This window comes from Opisthorchis viverrini (genome assembly GCF_000715545.1).
Source record: "Opisthorchis viverrini unplaced genomic scaffold opera_v5_357, whole genome shotgun sequence".
NCBI lineage: Eukaryota > Metazoa > Platyhelminthes > Trematoda > Opisthorchiida > Opisthorchiidae > Opisthorchis > Opisthorchis viverrini.
This window is the reverse complement of record NW_008752012.1, coordinates 60,486-73,966: the sequence shown is the minus strand read 5'-3', so window position 1 is coordinate 73,966 and position 13,481 is coordinate 60,486. Positions and strand designations below refer to the sequence as shown.

At 43.6% G+C, this 13,481-nt stretch overlaps 1 protein-coding gene across 1 annotated transcript in view; it reads left to right on the top strand.

Moving 5' to 3' along the window:
• The window catches only part of T265_10308 (hypothetical protein), a gene marked incomplete at both ends in the record, with an annotated part of 35,102 nt that overhangs the window by 11,803 nt on the left and 9,818 nt on the right, over positions 1 to 13,481 (top strand). Inside the window, 2 exons of the mRNA XM_009176642.1 lie at positions 7,187 to 7,228; positions 8,630 to 8,695. Coding sequence (XP_009174906.1) covers positions 7,187 to 7,228; positions 8,630 to 8,695 — 108 coding nt within the window. The remainder of the gene's footprint in view (positions 1 to 7,186; positions 7,229 to 8,629; positions 8,696 to 13,481) is intronic.

Here is a 13,481-nt window from a genome sequence, read left to right as displayed (position 1 = left end):
ATTTCCCAGTGGAGCGTTCCTTCGCTTCAAAAAAGTTTCATTTGCCATCTGCGCAACAAATTGGATTTTCGATGTTGGGCGCACTTTAAGTGTAAACAACTCACTACTTCAGGTGGCAGGAACATGGCTGTGAACTTTCGGTTCCACCTTTTTTGATTAGAGGGTAACATTTATCTGTTGATCGCGATACGCCCAGCCGGATGCGAACCAACCGTTCTGCACAAAATGTCCAAAATAATGAATTACAATAGACCCGCGTTTTACTGTCAAAACCACAGTACGGCTGCACTGCCATGAGCAATGCATTCTGAAGAAATTATCACCGAGATGTGTACATTCTGTTTATAGATTGTCTACAAGAGTAATTTACGACGCGCACGTCAGCTATATATATATATATATGTTTGCATAAATCCATTCCAAAACATAACATGGGATATCTCATCAGAAGTGTATCACCGGTTGCAAATTTCGCAAGACCACAAAGCATGATAATGAAAACATAACCGTAAATACGGAGATAGCCAAATGATCATTTCAGAATGGCCCGTACACCAAGATATCCGAGGTGTCCGACAAAGAAATTTCGAAGCAGACAAAAAGTAATTTTATGAGCCCTTCAGTAAATCTGGCGATGCGTTTTCAAGGAGGCTTTCGGATGAGCAAGCGATCAACCGCTGTTTCAGCAACAACTCGGCACTTTCACTTAGGACTTCGTACAGTGCTCGCAGAGGAGTTCAACGTTGCGGTTCATGCTTTATAAGGCAGCGAATGTAAGCCAAGTTGGGTAAACTTCCGAAAGAACAAAAGGGCGTACTCGGAAACCAAGTTGCCCAAGTTGCCAACTGAAAAAGTCAGAGGTAAATAAGCATGTCAAATACAGCTATATTCCTGTGTTAATGTCGTTTTTCACCGATTTCATAAACAGTTCACGGCCTCGTGTAAATTTACCAAACGGTCAAACTGATACTTCGGTAAATTTCACGTGGTCACACTTTTCAACGCAAATGGCACTGATTCTTGGGTAAATGAATACTCAGCGTTTACGATCTATAAACCAAGGGTCGCTAATACGCTCATGTATGCTCAGGTAAATCTGCTTGAATTTCACGGAAAACTCAGAAGAGTCTGCTTACCTGTCACTGAACGTTCACGCCTTCTAGACAACGACATGTGCGTTGCCTTTAAAATGGTAGGAAGCTCAGAGTTCGAGCCATACTCAGATGTGAACAAATGAAGCGACACATTGAAGCAATCGCCACGCGGGGTTCTAAAGGCGTCTCCAAATAAAATGTGGACTGAGCAAATACTCGTGGTCTCTTTTGTGTCCAGTCCGAATGAATTATAGATAGCACGAAGCTAAGCTAAGTTTTTAACGTCACTTACGAAAATGAAACCGCGTATTGGTAAGCACTCAGAGAGATTCTTGATCGTAAGACGATAATTTTGATAAGTACTGAGAATATCCGATTTGCGTAACTACCCGGTATGTTCCAGGTGGCATTTGACGCTGGTGAGCTTGCAACTCCAAATGGCTCAGGGCAGTTGAAATACATTCGAATTCTACCAGTGAGAAGTTGCGGGGTTCTCACAGTTGGTCAAGTGTGACCTGGAAGGTGCCCACTTGCACAACATCCGAGCACGCCAGAGCTTCCAAGTTAGAACCACCTTACGTCTGTGGATCTGAACTACTGGAGGTTTGCTGCCGAGCCGAAACTTTGCTCTCTTATCTGTTAAAAAGTAAACCTTTTGTTCAGCTGGCAACAGGAAGTACTCTCGAAGTAAAGTGAGTAGAAGTCAGTGATGCCTTTGCTTGAATACAATTTATACGCACGCACTAGACAACTCAACGCATCTCGCCGTAAAACGCGCAGCTTCGTGGCCTATTTTAGGTGTTCGTAATTTGCGATATCAAGTGCAATCTCATGTTAGTTTTCGGTTGTCACATAACTAGCTATGTACAACAGCGTCAAAGACAATCCGTTGATACTCATCGAAAAGGGATTTCGACGTGTGTGTGATTCGAGCAGCTATTGTTGCGTGTTTTATAGGTTTTTCTATGGTGAAACCAAGGCCTCTTATATGAGTTTATCGGATAATTTCATTAATATCACGATGTATCGATGAATTAAAATGAATTAAGAGCGAATCAGCTTGTAGGACAACTGCGTTAGAGGGAACTAATTTGGCTCCGGAAACGGGAAGGTTTTGTCTTCAGAAGGCAAATATCAAGCATTTTGTGTATGCTGTTGATGATATATTTTATAGGAGGAATCTCGTTAGAATCACACTATGGGGAAAGGTGACGAAAATCAACGACCTTATATCTGTCGCCACAAAAACGTGTAACGGACATATGATGAACAATCTGGGACTTTCTGACATTCAGATGCATCCGGAGAACACTGAGGGGCCCGGGGGACACAGGTGATTCTACATTCGGTCACGGAAAATGATGGATGCCGCTGATGAGCTCCAGCCGGCGTGAGACTTCCAGTTATGTGTGAAGTGATTGGAACACTTGCCTTAGTGCGAGGGGAATACTAGTCTGCTAAATATATTTTACAACACAAGGCACAGCGGGATTGACGCTGTCAAGATGAAAACAGAACGTTTAGGAATCAAAATTATCGGCGGAACTGAGTGAAGGGAGATACAGCCGGTCGATAGAGACTACCATTATAGGCCTAGTTATTTGGGCGACAATCAAGCTCAGACTAGCGTAGCATGGATGATCACGTCGATTTAGCAAACCTTTATTACTAAAATAAAATGGATTGTGCATTACAGGAAGCCTGTTTTTCAGGATTCCACACAACAGCGGAAGACAGATCTACCTTGTGTTACAACTTAAGTCATTCTCCATTGTATACAGTGACCATCTTATAACGATTTTTAACGTGTGTCTACCGACCCAACACCATATGAGAATGATAGAAGTTCATCCATTTTCTCCTCATCTGTCCCATCAACCCAAATGAAGTGTGCGGGGCTCAGAATTCATGCGAATCCGTTTGAATTGGGAATAATAACTGAATTCGTAGAATCACTTGTAACTAACCCATAAACATTGGACCCAATGCAAACGCTAACTCTGTTCGTCTAAACGCAGCATCTTGAATGAAGATTGCAGCAGCTGAAGAGATCTGAACGTACGTCTGAAAGCGTGTATGGCTCTAACAGCCTTTCGGTGTCCAACTGCCATGCCACCCAAAGGAAGCACGAAGGCTTGTCACCTGTCGAGCTGCACAAGCCTAGATAGGAGAAAGTCGAGAAGAGGAGATCGGGTTCGAACCACAGACTTTCTCGTCAGTAAATTCACGAACTAACAACTGAACCATCCCGAACGGCCGCGAGCAACCGGTTCCTCTAAATCCAGTCACGGACAGCTCATCTCCAGAATACATTCCATAATACGAGATCGCAGGAATTTCCAAGGTTTTGTTCTACGTGGGCAATGTGACAAGAGCGCAATTGGTATGATTCAAAAGAAGGTCTATAACTTGATGTAGCCGGTCGACGGTGATTGCTTCCCCAGAACAGCCATTTGAGCGCAAAACAAGCTCCGGATAATACCTCGTGTTTTGATAGTTTGGCATAGCAGCCCGCAATTCTTCAACGAGAGTGCATTCTGCTGAGTCCATTCATCAGGACATTCTTGGCCCAAACTATTCATCAAGTGACCGACCGTGTCACGTTTCCACATGTTACCCCAAACTCTTAATGCAGAAGCTGTTACTTTAAATTCTCTAGGTACATTTGTGGCGAGTGAATTTGCACCAGAACGGAAAAAATCGGACTCACCGTCTATGCTCGATCGACGGTTATGTGTCCAGCTGTCAGTTCCCAATGATGTGTTAAATCAGCCTGACGGCTTGCAACACTAATCCCTGCTCTAGCGTATACGGTTCCTCGGCCTGTGTTGTGAGGATTCTGTGAGGGAGTGTCAAGCCCTCCGTTCTTGACTCCAGCACACGCAAACTTGGTGTGTCCCACTCGCCAGATCTTGTTTGATGCAACACATTTTGAACGTGCTGTTTCGGAGGTTGTAATTCATCGCTTTGAGACTTCCAACCATTTCGGAGGTAACGATATCCTTTTCAACAGCTATTTGGAGAACTGCTGAGTGCAAATCGGTTGCGCTTAAGAAGGGGTAAGCTTGAGAGAACAGCGCTTAGTTGGTTATTGATTTATTCGCCGGCATTGGCAATAAACTTGCGGGCGTATTGTCAACAATCCTGAAGATATCATTGCTGTGAGGCTGGGTATGCCCAAAGACGTACACAAAAACAGAACCATATTCCAAGGACATTTTCTTCAAGATTTTCGACGATCTGAATTTCATCTTCTGCTGAGGCATTTCAAATCCCTTTAGCATGAAGAAAATTCGGTCGGATTTCATATGACTTTCCAAAGCGTTTTCAGCCAATTCATCAATTTGTTTCTCATTAATATGTCAATACATTTGTGGCTTTGTTGCGCATATCTTCAAGTGTTCCCTACGCACATCAAAGAAGAGCGCACAATATGACGTGTTGCTTGCACCTTTGGTGACGATGCCGTCGGTAAGTGTTTCTCAGATGCCAATCAAGTTTTGGTTCTCCTCGGAGTACCCCCTTCCGCATATCCCGATCGCCATGCTGAAATACAATGTTTGAATTTGAAGGTCTTTATTGTTTTGCCACCTCATCCACTCACCACTGGATTGAGTGAGCATCTTATAACAATTTTTAACGTGTGTCTGCCGACCCAACATCATATGAGGATGATATAAGTTCATCCATTTTGTCTTTATTTGACACATCAACCGAAAATCAAGTCATCAAATGAAGGGCGCAAGGGTCAGAAGTCAAGTGAGCCCGTTTGGAACTAGTGAATAAATTCTTAGAAACATTTGAAAGTAAACGGTATACATTGGACCCAAAGCAAACGCTAACTCTGTTTGTCTAAACGCAGCATCTTGAATGCAGAATGCAGCAACTGAAGAGATCAGAACGTACGTGTGAAAGCGCATACGCCTCTAAAAGACTTTCGGCGCCCAACTGTCATGCCACCCAAAAGAAGCACGAGGGCTTGTCCACCAAAAGGTTGCTCAAGCCTAGACAGGGGCAATCGAGAAGTGGAGGTTGGATTCGAACTACTCAATCCACTGAAGGACCGCCTGTAAGCGGTACCTCTCAGGTCAATCACGGACAGCACGAAGAATGCTATTCTCTCGAATACATTTGCAGTACATGCGCAACGCGACAAGTGCGAATTCGGTGTGATTCAAAGGAAGGTTTATAAATTGATGCAGCTGGTCGACGGTGATCGCTTCCCAAGAACAGCCATTTGATCGATAACCTAAATCCGAACTACACATCATGATTTGGCTTATCCAGCCGTCAGATAACACATAGTCGTCTTTTAGTTTGGCTTGGCCAGCCCTCAATTCTTGAACGAGAGTGCATTCTACTGAGTCTGGTCATCGGGACATTCTCGGCCAAAACTATGCAAACTACTCAAAACAATTTTTAGCAGTTCATGGAGTTCCTAAATCGTCTCGTATTTTCGATCGGCTGAATTCCCGTGCACTCAGGTTTACCGATCATTTGGAGTCCTAAACGTTCCGATTTCATCTTGATAACAACGACCATGTTGTTTCTTGTATTGTAAAATACATTTAGAAGAATAAAATTCCCTTGTATTAAGGCTAGTATTCCAGTCGCATCTCACCTAACTGGAAGTTCCACTCCGGCTAGAGCCCATCAGTGGGACCCATCATATTCCGTTACCGAATTCAGAAGCACCTGTGTCCTTCATCGTTCTCCAGGTTCATCAGAATGTTTACCAGTTGACTGTCATAAGTGTTGACTGAGTCGACAGACCTACAACCGTGGATTCTTGTTACCTTTCCACATAGTGTGATTCTAACGAGATTTCCCCTTAAGAAGAGATCATACACAGCCCGCACAAAATATATGATACTGGGCTTCTGAAGAAAAAATCATTCGGTTCCCGGGGCCTCATTCGTTCTCTCCAATGCATTACCCCGACCAGTCGATTTGCTGTCAGCCTTGAAAAGCAAACCAACAGGCAGTGTTCTCCAGAATCCAATTAGCTAATGAGGCAATTTTGCCTTTATTCATCTACAAACCGTGATATCGATGAACTCGATCGATAAACTCAGATAAAAGGCCTTCATTCCACCATGAGGAAAATTATAAAACACGCAACAATCGCTGCTCGAATCAGACACACGTCGATATCTCTTTTCGATGAGTATGAAAGGATCGTCTTTGACGCTGTTGTATATAGCTAGTTATGTGACGGCCGAAAATCATCGTGATTCTACTCTTGATATCGCAAATTATACACTCTTCAAAATGCGCTACCAAGCTGTGTATTTTACAGCGAAATACGTTGAGTTGTATAGTGTGTGCGTTTATAGGATAATTCAGTCAAATGTATCGCTGTCTCCTATTCACTTTACTTCTTGATTGCTTCCTCTTGCTCGCTGAAGGGCCCTACTGTGAAAACCGCACAAAATCTCACTGGTAGAATTCGACTAGATTTCAACATTCCTGGACCTTTTGGTGCGCCAAGCTCACGAGCACCAAATGGCAACTGAATCATACCCCCAACTCAGACATCCCAGAACTTATCAAGAGTATCGTCTTACGATCTAACATTTCTCTGAGTGCATTGTGGTACACGGTTTCAGCTTCAAAGGTGACATTGCAAACTTAGCTTAGCTTCGCGCCTTTGGATTTGACACAAACACACCACGAATACTTGCTGAATCCGCAGTTTATTTGGAAACGTCTTCTGAACCCCGCCTGAAGATTGTTTTAATGTGTCGTTTTATTTGCTCACAACTGAGTATGGCAACACACGTGTTCGTGACTGGATTGTGTGAACGTTCATTGACAGGTAATTAGACCCGTCAGAGATTTCCAGGAAATTCCGGCTCATGTACCTGAGCATGGGCGTATTAGCGTCCCTCGGTTTATAGATTCTAAACACCGAATATTCATTTACCAAACAATCAGTTACATTTGCGTTGAAGAATGTGACATCGTGAAACTCACCGAAGTATCGGTTTGATCGCGCGAGGCCGTCAACAAATTACACATTCAGTGAAGAACGACACTCACATCGGAATATATCTGTATTTGACATGCTTACTTAATTCTTACTTTTTCAGTTGTCAAATTGGGCAACCTGCTTTCCCAGTACGCTCACTTATGTAAGTCGAGTTTATTCTCCTGAGAGCCTAATAATCTTGGATTATTTCCGCTGCCTTATAAAGGATGATCCAGTGTCCATCCATTCCATTCTTCATCCGAAAGCCTCAATGAAAATCCATCGATCTGGCGACTCGCATAAAATTAGTTTTTGTAAAATGCCTACTCTTAAATCCTCTTTTCGCGAGGAAATGCTACAGAATGACTAAACGAAATTCTGCAATAGATCTCACTTTCCAAGAGACGCGAAGTGGATTTACGAAGGGACATACTACCTACATGTCTCGTCAGCACTATCAACCGTGACCGCTATTATTATATGTAATATTGCATGTCATATCTCAATAACTGTGATAGTGATGCTTGCTCTAGTTGCTTGAATCACTCAGCTACTGAAATATATTCAGTAGGTTGTTTTTTGTTGTTTCCGCTGTCTCGATACCAGTATTGAGTCCCTAGGTTTCAACGGGGAAATATCTAGGCATTTGCAAGCACAAATAAAACAAATGATGACACAGGACAACCAAGTTACAATCTCGCGGATGCATAGTCTAAATTCAAACGCGTTGTTAGAATGATTCGCCCAAGTTCATCACCCCAGATTGAAAGAGCTGTAGTCCACTGTTTGGTATATAGACCTGTTCAATTGACTTGGTGGATGACGCAATCAAATTATTGACGATTTCTAAGTAGCCGAAGTGGAAGAATGGTATACAAGTCACGAGTATGTTTCAGCCGACAACACTTTACTCATGAAGCCAGTGGAGAGGCATCCGCCTCATGAGCACACGGTAATAGATTGATAAGTATCGTGTGAGAATTCATCCCTCTGAAGATGCGTGAAAAGTACACTACTCATACTTCCAAATTGGGCTGAAACAGCGGCGCAGTTCTTCTCGGCTTTTCGACAGCAGAAATGAACAGCCTGAAACTTCCAAGTCTCTCTCGACCGGTCGGTTGTGCTGTCGGTTAGTTTCTTCCAAATTGTTGAGATTCCTGTGACAAAGACTCGTATGTCAGTTAACCCCTGAAGAACCATCCTTGCCGCAATAGCTTCTGTGTTGCGCGTAGTTTCGTCAAACATTTTGATGAACATCTGGCATGAATGGCTGGACCAGCGACAGTGGAATAACTAACGCGTTTCTATTATCCTTCCTGGGACCGACACTTCCGCAAGCTTGATGAACATCTGGCACAAACGGCTCGACCAGCGACAGTGGAATAACTAAAAAGTTTCTATTATCCTACCTGAGACCGACACTTCCACAAGCTTCAAGTTATTCAAGGCATTTGACTAGGGGACTCTAATTCCGATGACTATCCAGTTCTGTACCGCACCTATTGTTGACCAAAGTGACTGCCCCATAACGAAGATAATACATTTTCGATTTCCTTTCTTTTAGTCACCTTCACCGCACATTATGCGTCGGCAACGGGCGGAACATTCCATCAGCTACCGACCAATACCCGTTAGTGGTGATTTTCATTATAGGCGCGTTTCAAATCAGTGCAGTTGTCGGGTAACTGAGAGAACGGACCTTTGGTTGCCTAGACGATAGTAAGCCATGAATTAGTCGTCCGGTTTCCGCAAGTATTTCTAAGAACCTGATGGATTCCCAAACGCATTTCTCTTCCGCAATTTACCCAAAGATTTCATCCTGTCTTCAAACGAGCAGATGCAAACTGAAATCGGAGCACACCGCGAATCATCGACGTAGCGTGGAACAGCATGTGACGCATTTAAGAGAATGCTAGCCCAGAGTTGTTCGAGTTTTTTACCGTTACTTTGGGAATAATTTTTGCCCCCAAACCAGAGAGCATTTACGTTACCCGAGCTACTAACATTTTCTTCTATAGAAAACCGGTGAGTTACGGCCTGGCGCAGCAAGTTGAACAGCCTTAAGGTGATTTTTTTAACTGTGAGTGAAGGTCGTTCCGCAAGAAGCATACATATTCATCCTCTTTTTGGCAAATACAGTGCAATAATGAAAGAAGGCCTTCGCTGTGGAGTTTTTTGCTAGAGAAACACCAAGTGAACAGTCACAGACTAGTAGACAGGGGAGGGAAACTGTCTTATGCTGTTTACAAAAACTGAATATTCATCCTCTCCTTGAACGCGTCTTCTTGAACGTTCCTGAATATTCATTGACTGTTACTCAAATGCAAACAAATGCTATAAAGTGACTCCACAAAATCCGTAATGGATCTAACATTTCAAGAGACGCGAAGCGGATTTACGAAAACACACTCTTCATGTGCATTGTTAGTAGTATCCACCGTTACATAGGTAGACAGGTTCTCATTGGACTTCAAACCTGTTCAGGCATACTGGAGTTGGAAAATATCGTGCTACGCATCACACTGCTGATATTCACCAATTGATTGTTTACCAACCATCATTTTCCGGTTTCCTAACACGCTAAATTACACGGGAGATGATTGCAAATGTCATCGTCATCATCAAAATGAACAGCGTGACATCAGTGTTAAACACCGATGCATCACTACCGTAGAGCGACGACTTATTTGCGAGCCTTATTGTGGATAGAAGAATAAAAGTGGACGGGGAAGGGACTTAGTGCTAGCTTACCACAATCATTGCGATGTGCCTATACCTCCATACATTCACTCAGGCGAACTGGATGTAAACTGACAACATAAACACCACTGACATGGGTTGACAGCCATATATTTTAGAGTCTCCAACTAGGTACAGTGAAGACACGCGATTCTCATCCTGGAAGGCGAGTGGCACCGACAGCACCCAATTTTTTCGTAATCTCTTTTAAAACGCTCTGCCAGTTCAAAAGTCATCCAATTCTCTAATTCCGCCACTCCAAACTGGACGCGAAAAATAACTCTCATCGAAAAACGATATTTCAGAACACACGACATAGGGCCTAAAAACGCAGACGCGGGTGCTCGACACATCCATCAATGGAAGTTCCAATGGAAGTAGCATGAGACACGCGTTCCTTTCGATTCAGAGTACACCACTCTGATATCACGGATGTCTCAGATTAGCAAACACGACCCAGCCCATGCGGGTTCGTGTACTGACCTCATCTGTCACACTACAATCAGAACTAACACACCTACCAAGATACATCGAACGCTCCACAATTTACAGTACGTCTGCCTGGATTTTAAGTGGCGCGTTTAGTGATTGCGCGCCCACGAGCATGACCGCATTATTTGTGGGTGAAAAGTGTATACGAGACGACAAAGATAGCGTCCGCAATCTCCAGCCAAACAAGGATTCCGTCAGAGTCAGAGTCAGAGTATACCGGGGTTTTGAAGGCCTTATAGCGTTAGTCCCGCGATTTGATCAAGCACGGAGTTAAATGGGAATGGAGAGAGTGGGTATTCCTCTCGGACACTGCTTCGTAAACGGAGCCTTTTGGAGATCATTTCGTATATTTACACACGTCCGAAGTCTGGAACTCCAAAGAACCTTTTGTGTATTCGCGAAATTCGTGGGTATTCCTTGATGAAAGACAGATTGTCAAGGATAACAAGGCCATCAACCGATTCATGTGCGACTTGGAATTCCAAGAATACTAGCATTGTAGGTCGCTTATACGTATGGCTTTGTTCTAGCATCTGATCAAATGTGAAGATTTGGTCAAAGCGACCCCTACCAGGGTATAATCTCACATGCTGATGTCGGGTCAGTGTTTCACGAGCACTATAGGACGGTGATGCACAGCTGACCTCAGCAGTCTCATGACAACCGGAGTTAAGTGGTTCCCCCGTGATAACCATATTCACAACAAAGCATAAAAGCACAAGCGAAATGAACGGGCGGCAATTTGCTTTGAATTCACAGCGAAGTGCGAAAAGCTTGTCACTGCAAGGATTCATAAAGGAAGACTGGACGCTAGGCTGAGGTCGTATTCATTACATAATCGGACGACTGATTTGCGGATCTTTTGCATGGTTGCCTTTGTGCGCACATGTGACTGTGAGGTGGTAGTTCGATTATTTGTCCAAACAAAGTGTCCTTGCTGATTGGCCTCGTCCATTCTGCGTAAATACAAACAAACAAAATGCTTGGACAGATCAGCATAAATTGATAGTGCTGTGGACTGCATTAACTTAGTGCCTTATTGTTCCCGTAAACTCTGGTCTGGATAAACGCTTGATCGACTGCTGCGCTTAGCCAAACCAGAAACATTCGACGAACGTGCTGTATCGATCACTGTCGCGTACAAGTGGTCGAAATCGATACTGAGAATACAACTCATCTGTCAAGGGCGATGGAAAAATGAAATCTGTCTCAAAGGCAAACGGTCATTCCGTTGGTAGTTATGTACTCGCGGTACATTCGGAGCTGGTTCTCCCAACAGGTAGTTTATCGTTAGCGCGCGTCTGCGATTCCAGGATTCTTGTATTAACGTCGGTGCTGTGTTCAAGAAGAGATTCAAGTGTTTATTTAAAAGATTTTGGTTTTATAGCGTAATAAAAAACACCATCTTGGTGCTTATAGCATCCAATCCTATACAAAATAGTATGAAAAGCCTGCCTATGAGCGAACGTATCCAGAGAAATTGACTTGCTATGTGACATCGTTGAACTCACGGCGAGTGGGATATATGGACAAGACGATTAGTAAATCACGTTGCGCCGCTGTAAAGACTCACAGAACACAAATTGTCGATGAAGGTGCGCGGCCATCTCGAAAAGCTAATCTGACAGGAAATCCGGTGTCCGAAGAACAGGGCAACTAACACTTTCATCTACACGACAGCATCCGTTCGGTCGATTGATTGATTGCAAAAAGTACGAAGCTGGAAACACTTTTTTCTTAAAATTTGTTTCAAAAGTTGGGACCGAAAACACATATGTGCTATGGAGAACGCGGTCCTTCGACGACCATTAAGTTCGGGTTGTCGATTACCGTGAATGTCGACGCGAGTATCGATTGTGAGTAGATAAACGTATTTCATGATCTCAGATACTTGCCATTAGGATTGCCCGGAAATCTCAAGCAAGAACAGAAACATGATCTGGTTTAGGCTTTCCTTTTCAACAAAAAGAAAAAAGGAACTCTTCCACCGATTGTCATATTCAGCGTGTATTTATTCTTCTGTAGGTCATACGTTGCCAATTCGTTTTTGGTTAGTCACTCCTGTCGATTGCATCTTTGTTGTGGATAGATTCTACATGTTCCTCAAGAGAGAGTACGCTTTTCCACATTGCTGGCAAATGTGTGCAACTTGCGTTCCGTGCTTCTTTCTCATATGTCGATCCAAATTCCATTTTCGAGAGAATACCATCACACATTCCTGGCACTGTACTTGTTTTTCATTCCGGTGAACGCACCGCTGGTGCCGACACAGACTGTTCCAATTTACAAAGCACCTTCCGCATTCGGAACATGGGTTTCCTCTTTCCTGTGATTCTTGCACCCGTTTGCTGGATGTTCTGCCCCGCATGTGAAATCCAGAACTATTAAACCTCCTCATATGTTCCTCGAGATTTCGCTTATTATTTAACGATATTTCGTACACACCGCAATAAAAGTCGGAAGTTCTAGCGTGCACTACTGTTTGGTGTCTCATGGCATCGGACAACAAAGAGAATGATTTGCTGCATGCTAAACACTTTTAGGGTTCTTCCTGGTCTACTCGTTTTTTTCGGATCTTCGGTTCTGATTTCCAACGGCACTGCTGCCGCTTAAAATTGAAAGAGGTGAAGAAATTGATGTCAGTTTCAATGGAATTTCCCTAAACGCAACAGTGAAAATATCATTGGAAGGGATCCTAGGAATGTTCAGTCGAGGCCTCACGCTATAGTTACACTTTCTCAGTTGGTGAAATTTGGAAGCATTTCACATATATTTCAACCCTGCTGGCAACTATGAGGAGAGCGAATATCACAATTTGCGGAGTGGTGCATTCTAGCAACCACCTGATTACCACGAAACCGTTCGATGGCGATCACCTATTCCATGGTTTATTCGACTCACGAGACAACACGCATTGCCACCCGTTCTTTAAATCGAGAGGAGTTTGCCGTGGCCACATTTCCACTGGCAGCAAGATTCGCCACCTTTCAGCTGGAAAGTACAAGTCAGTTGATAAAAGCCCCACCACCGCCGGGGTATTTACACTCTGTTTATAGCAAATTGGAGTCTGTCAGCATGACTGTCGTTGTGTATGTAAAACGAAGAACTCGGGGGTGGGAATGCAGCTAGTATCCTCCGGGCCGGATGAATTTGTTAGAGCTGATCTGTCCACTGATGTTACTCGT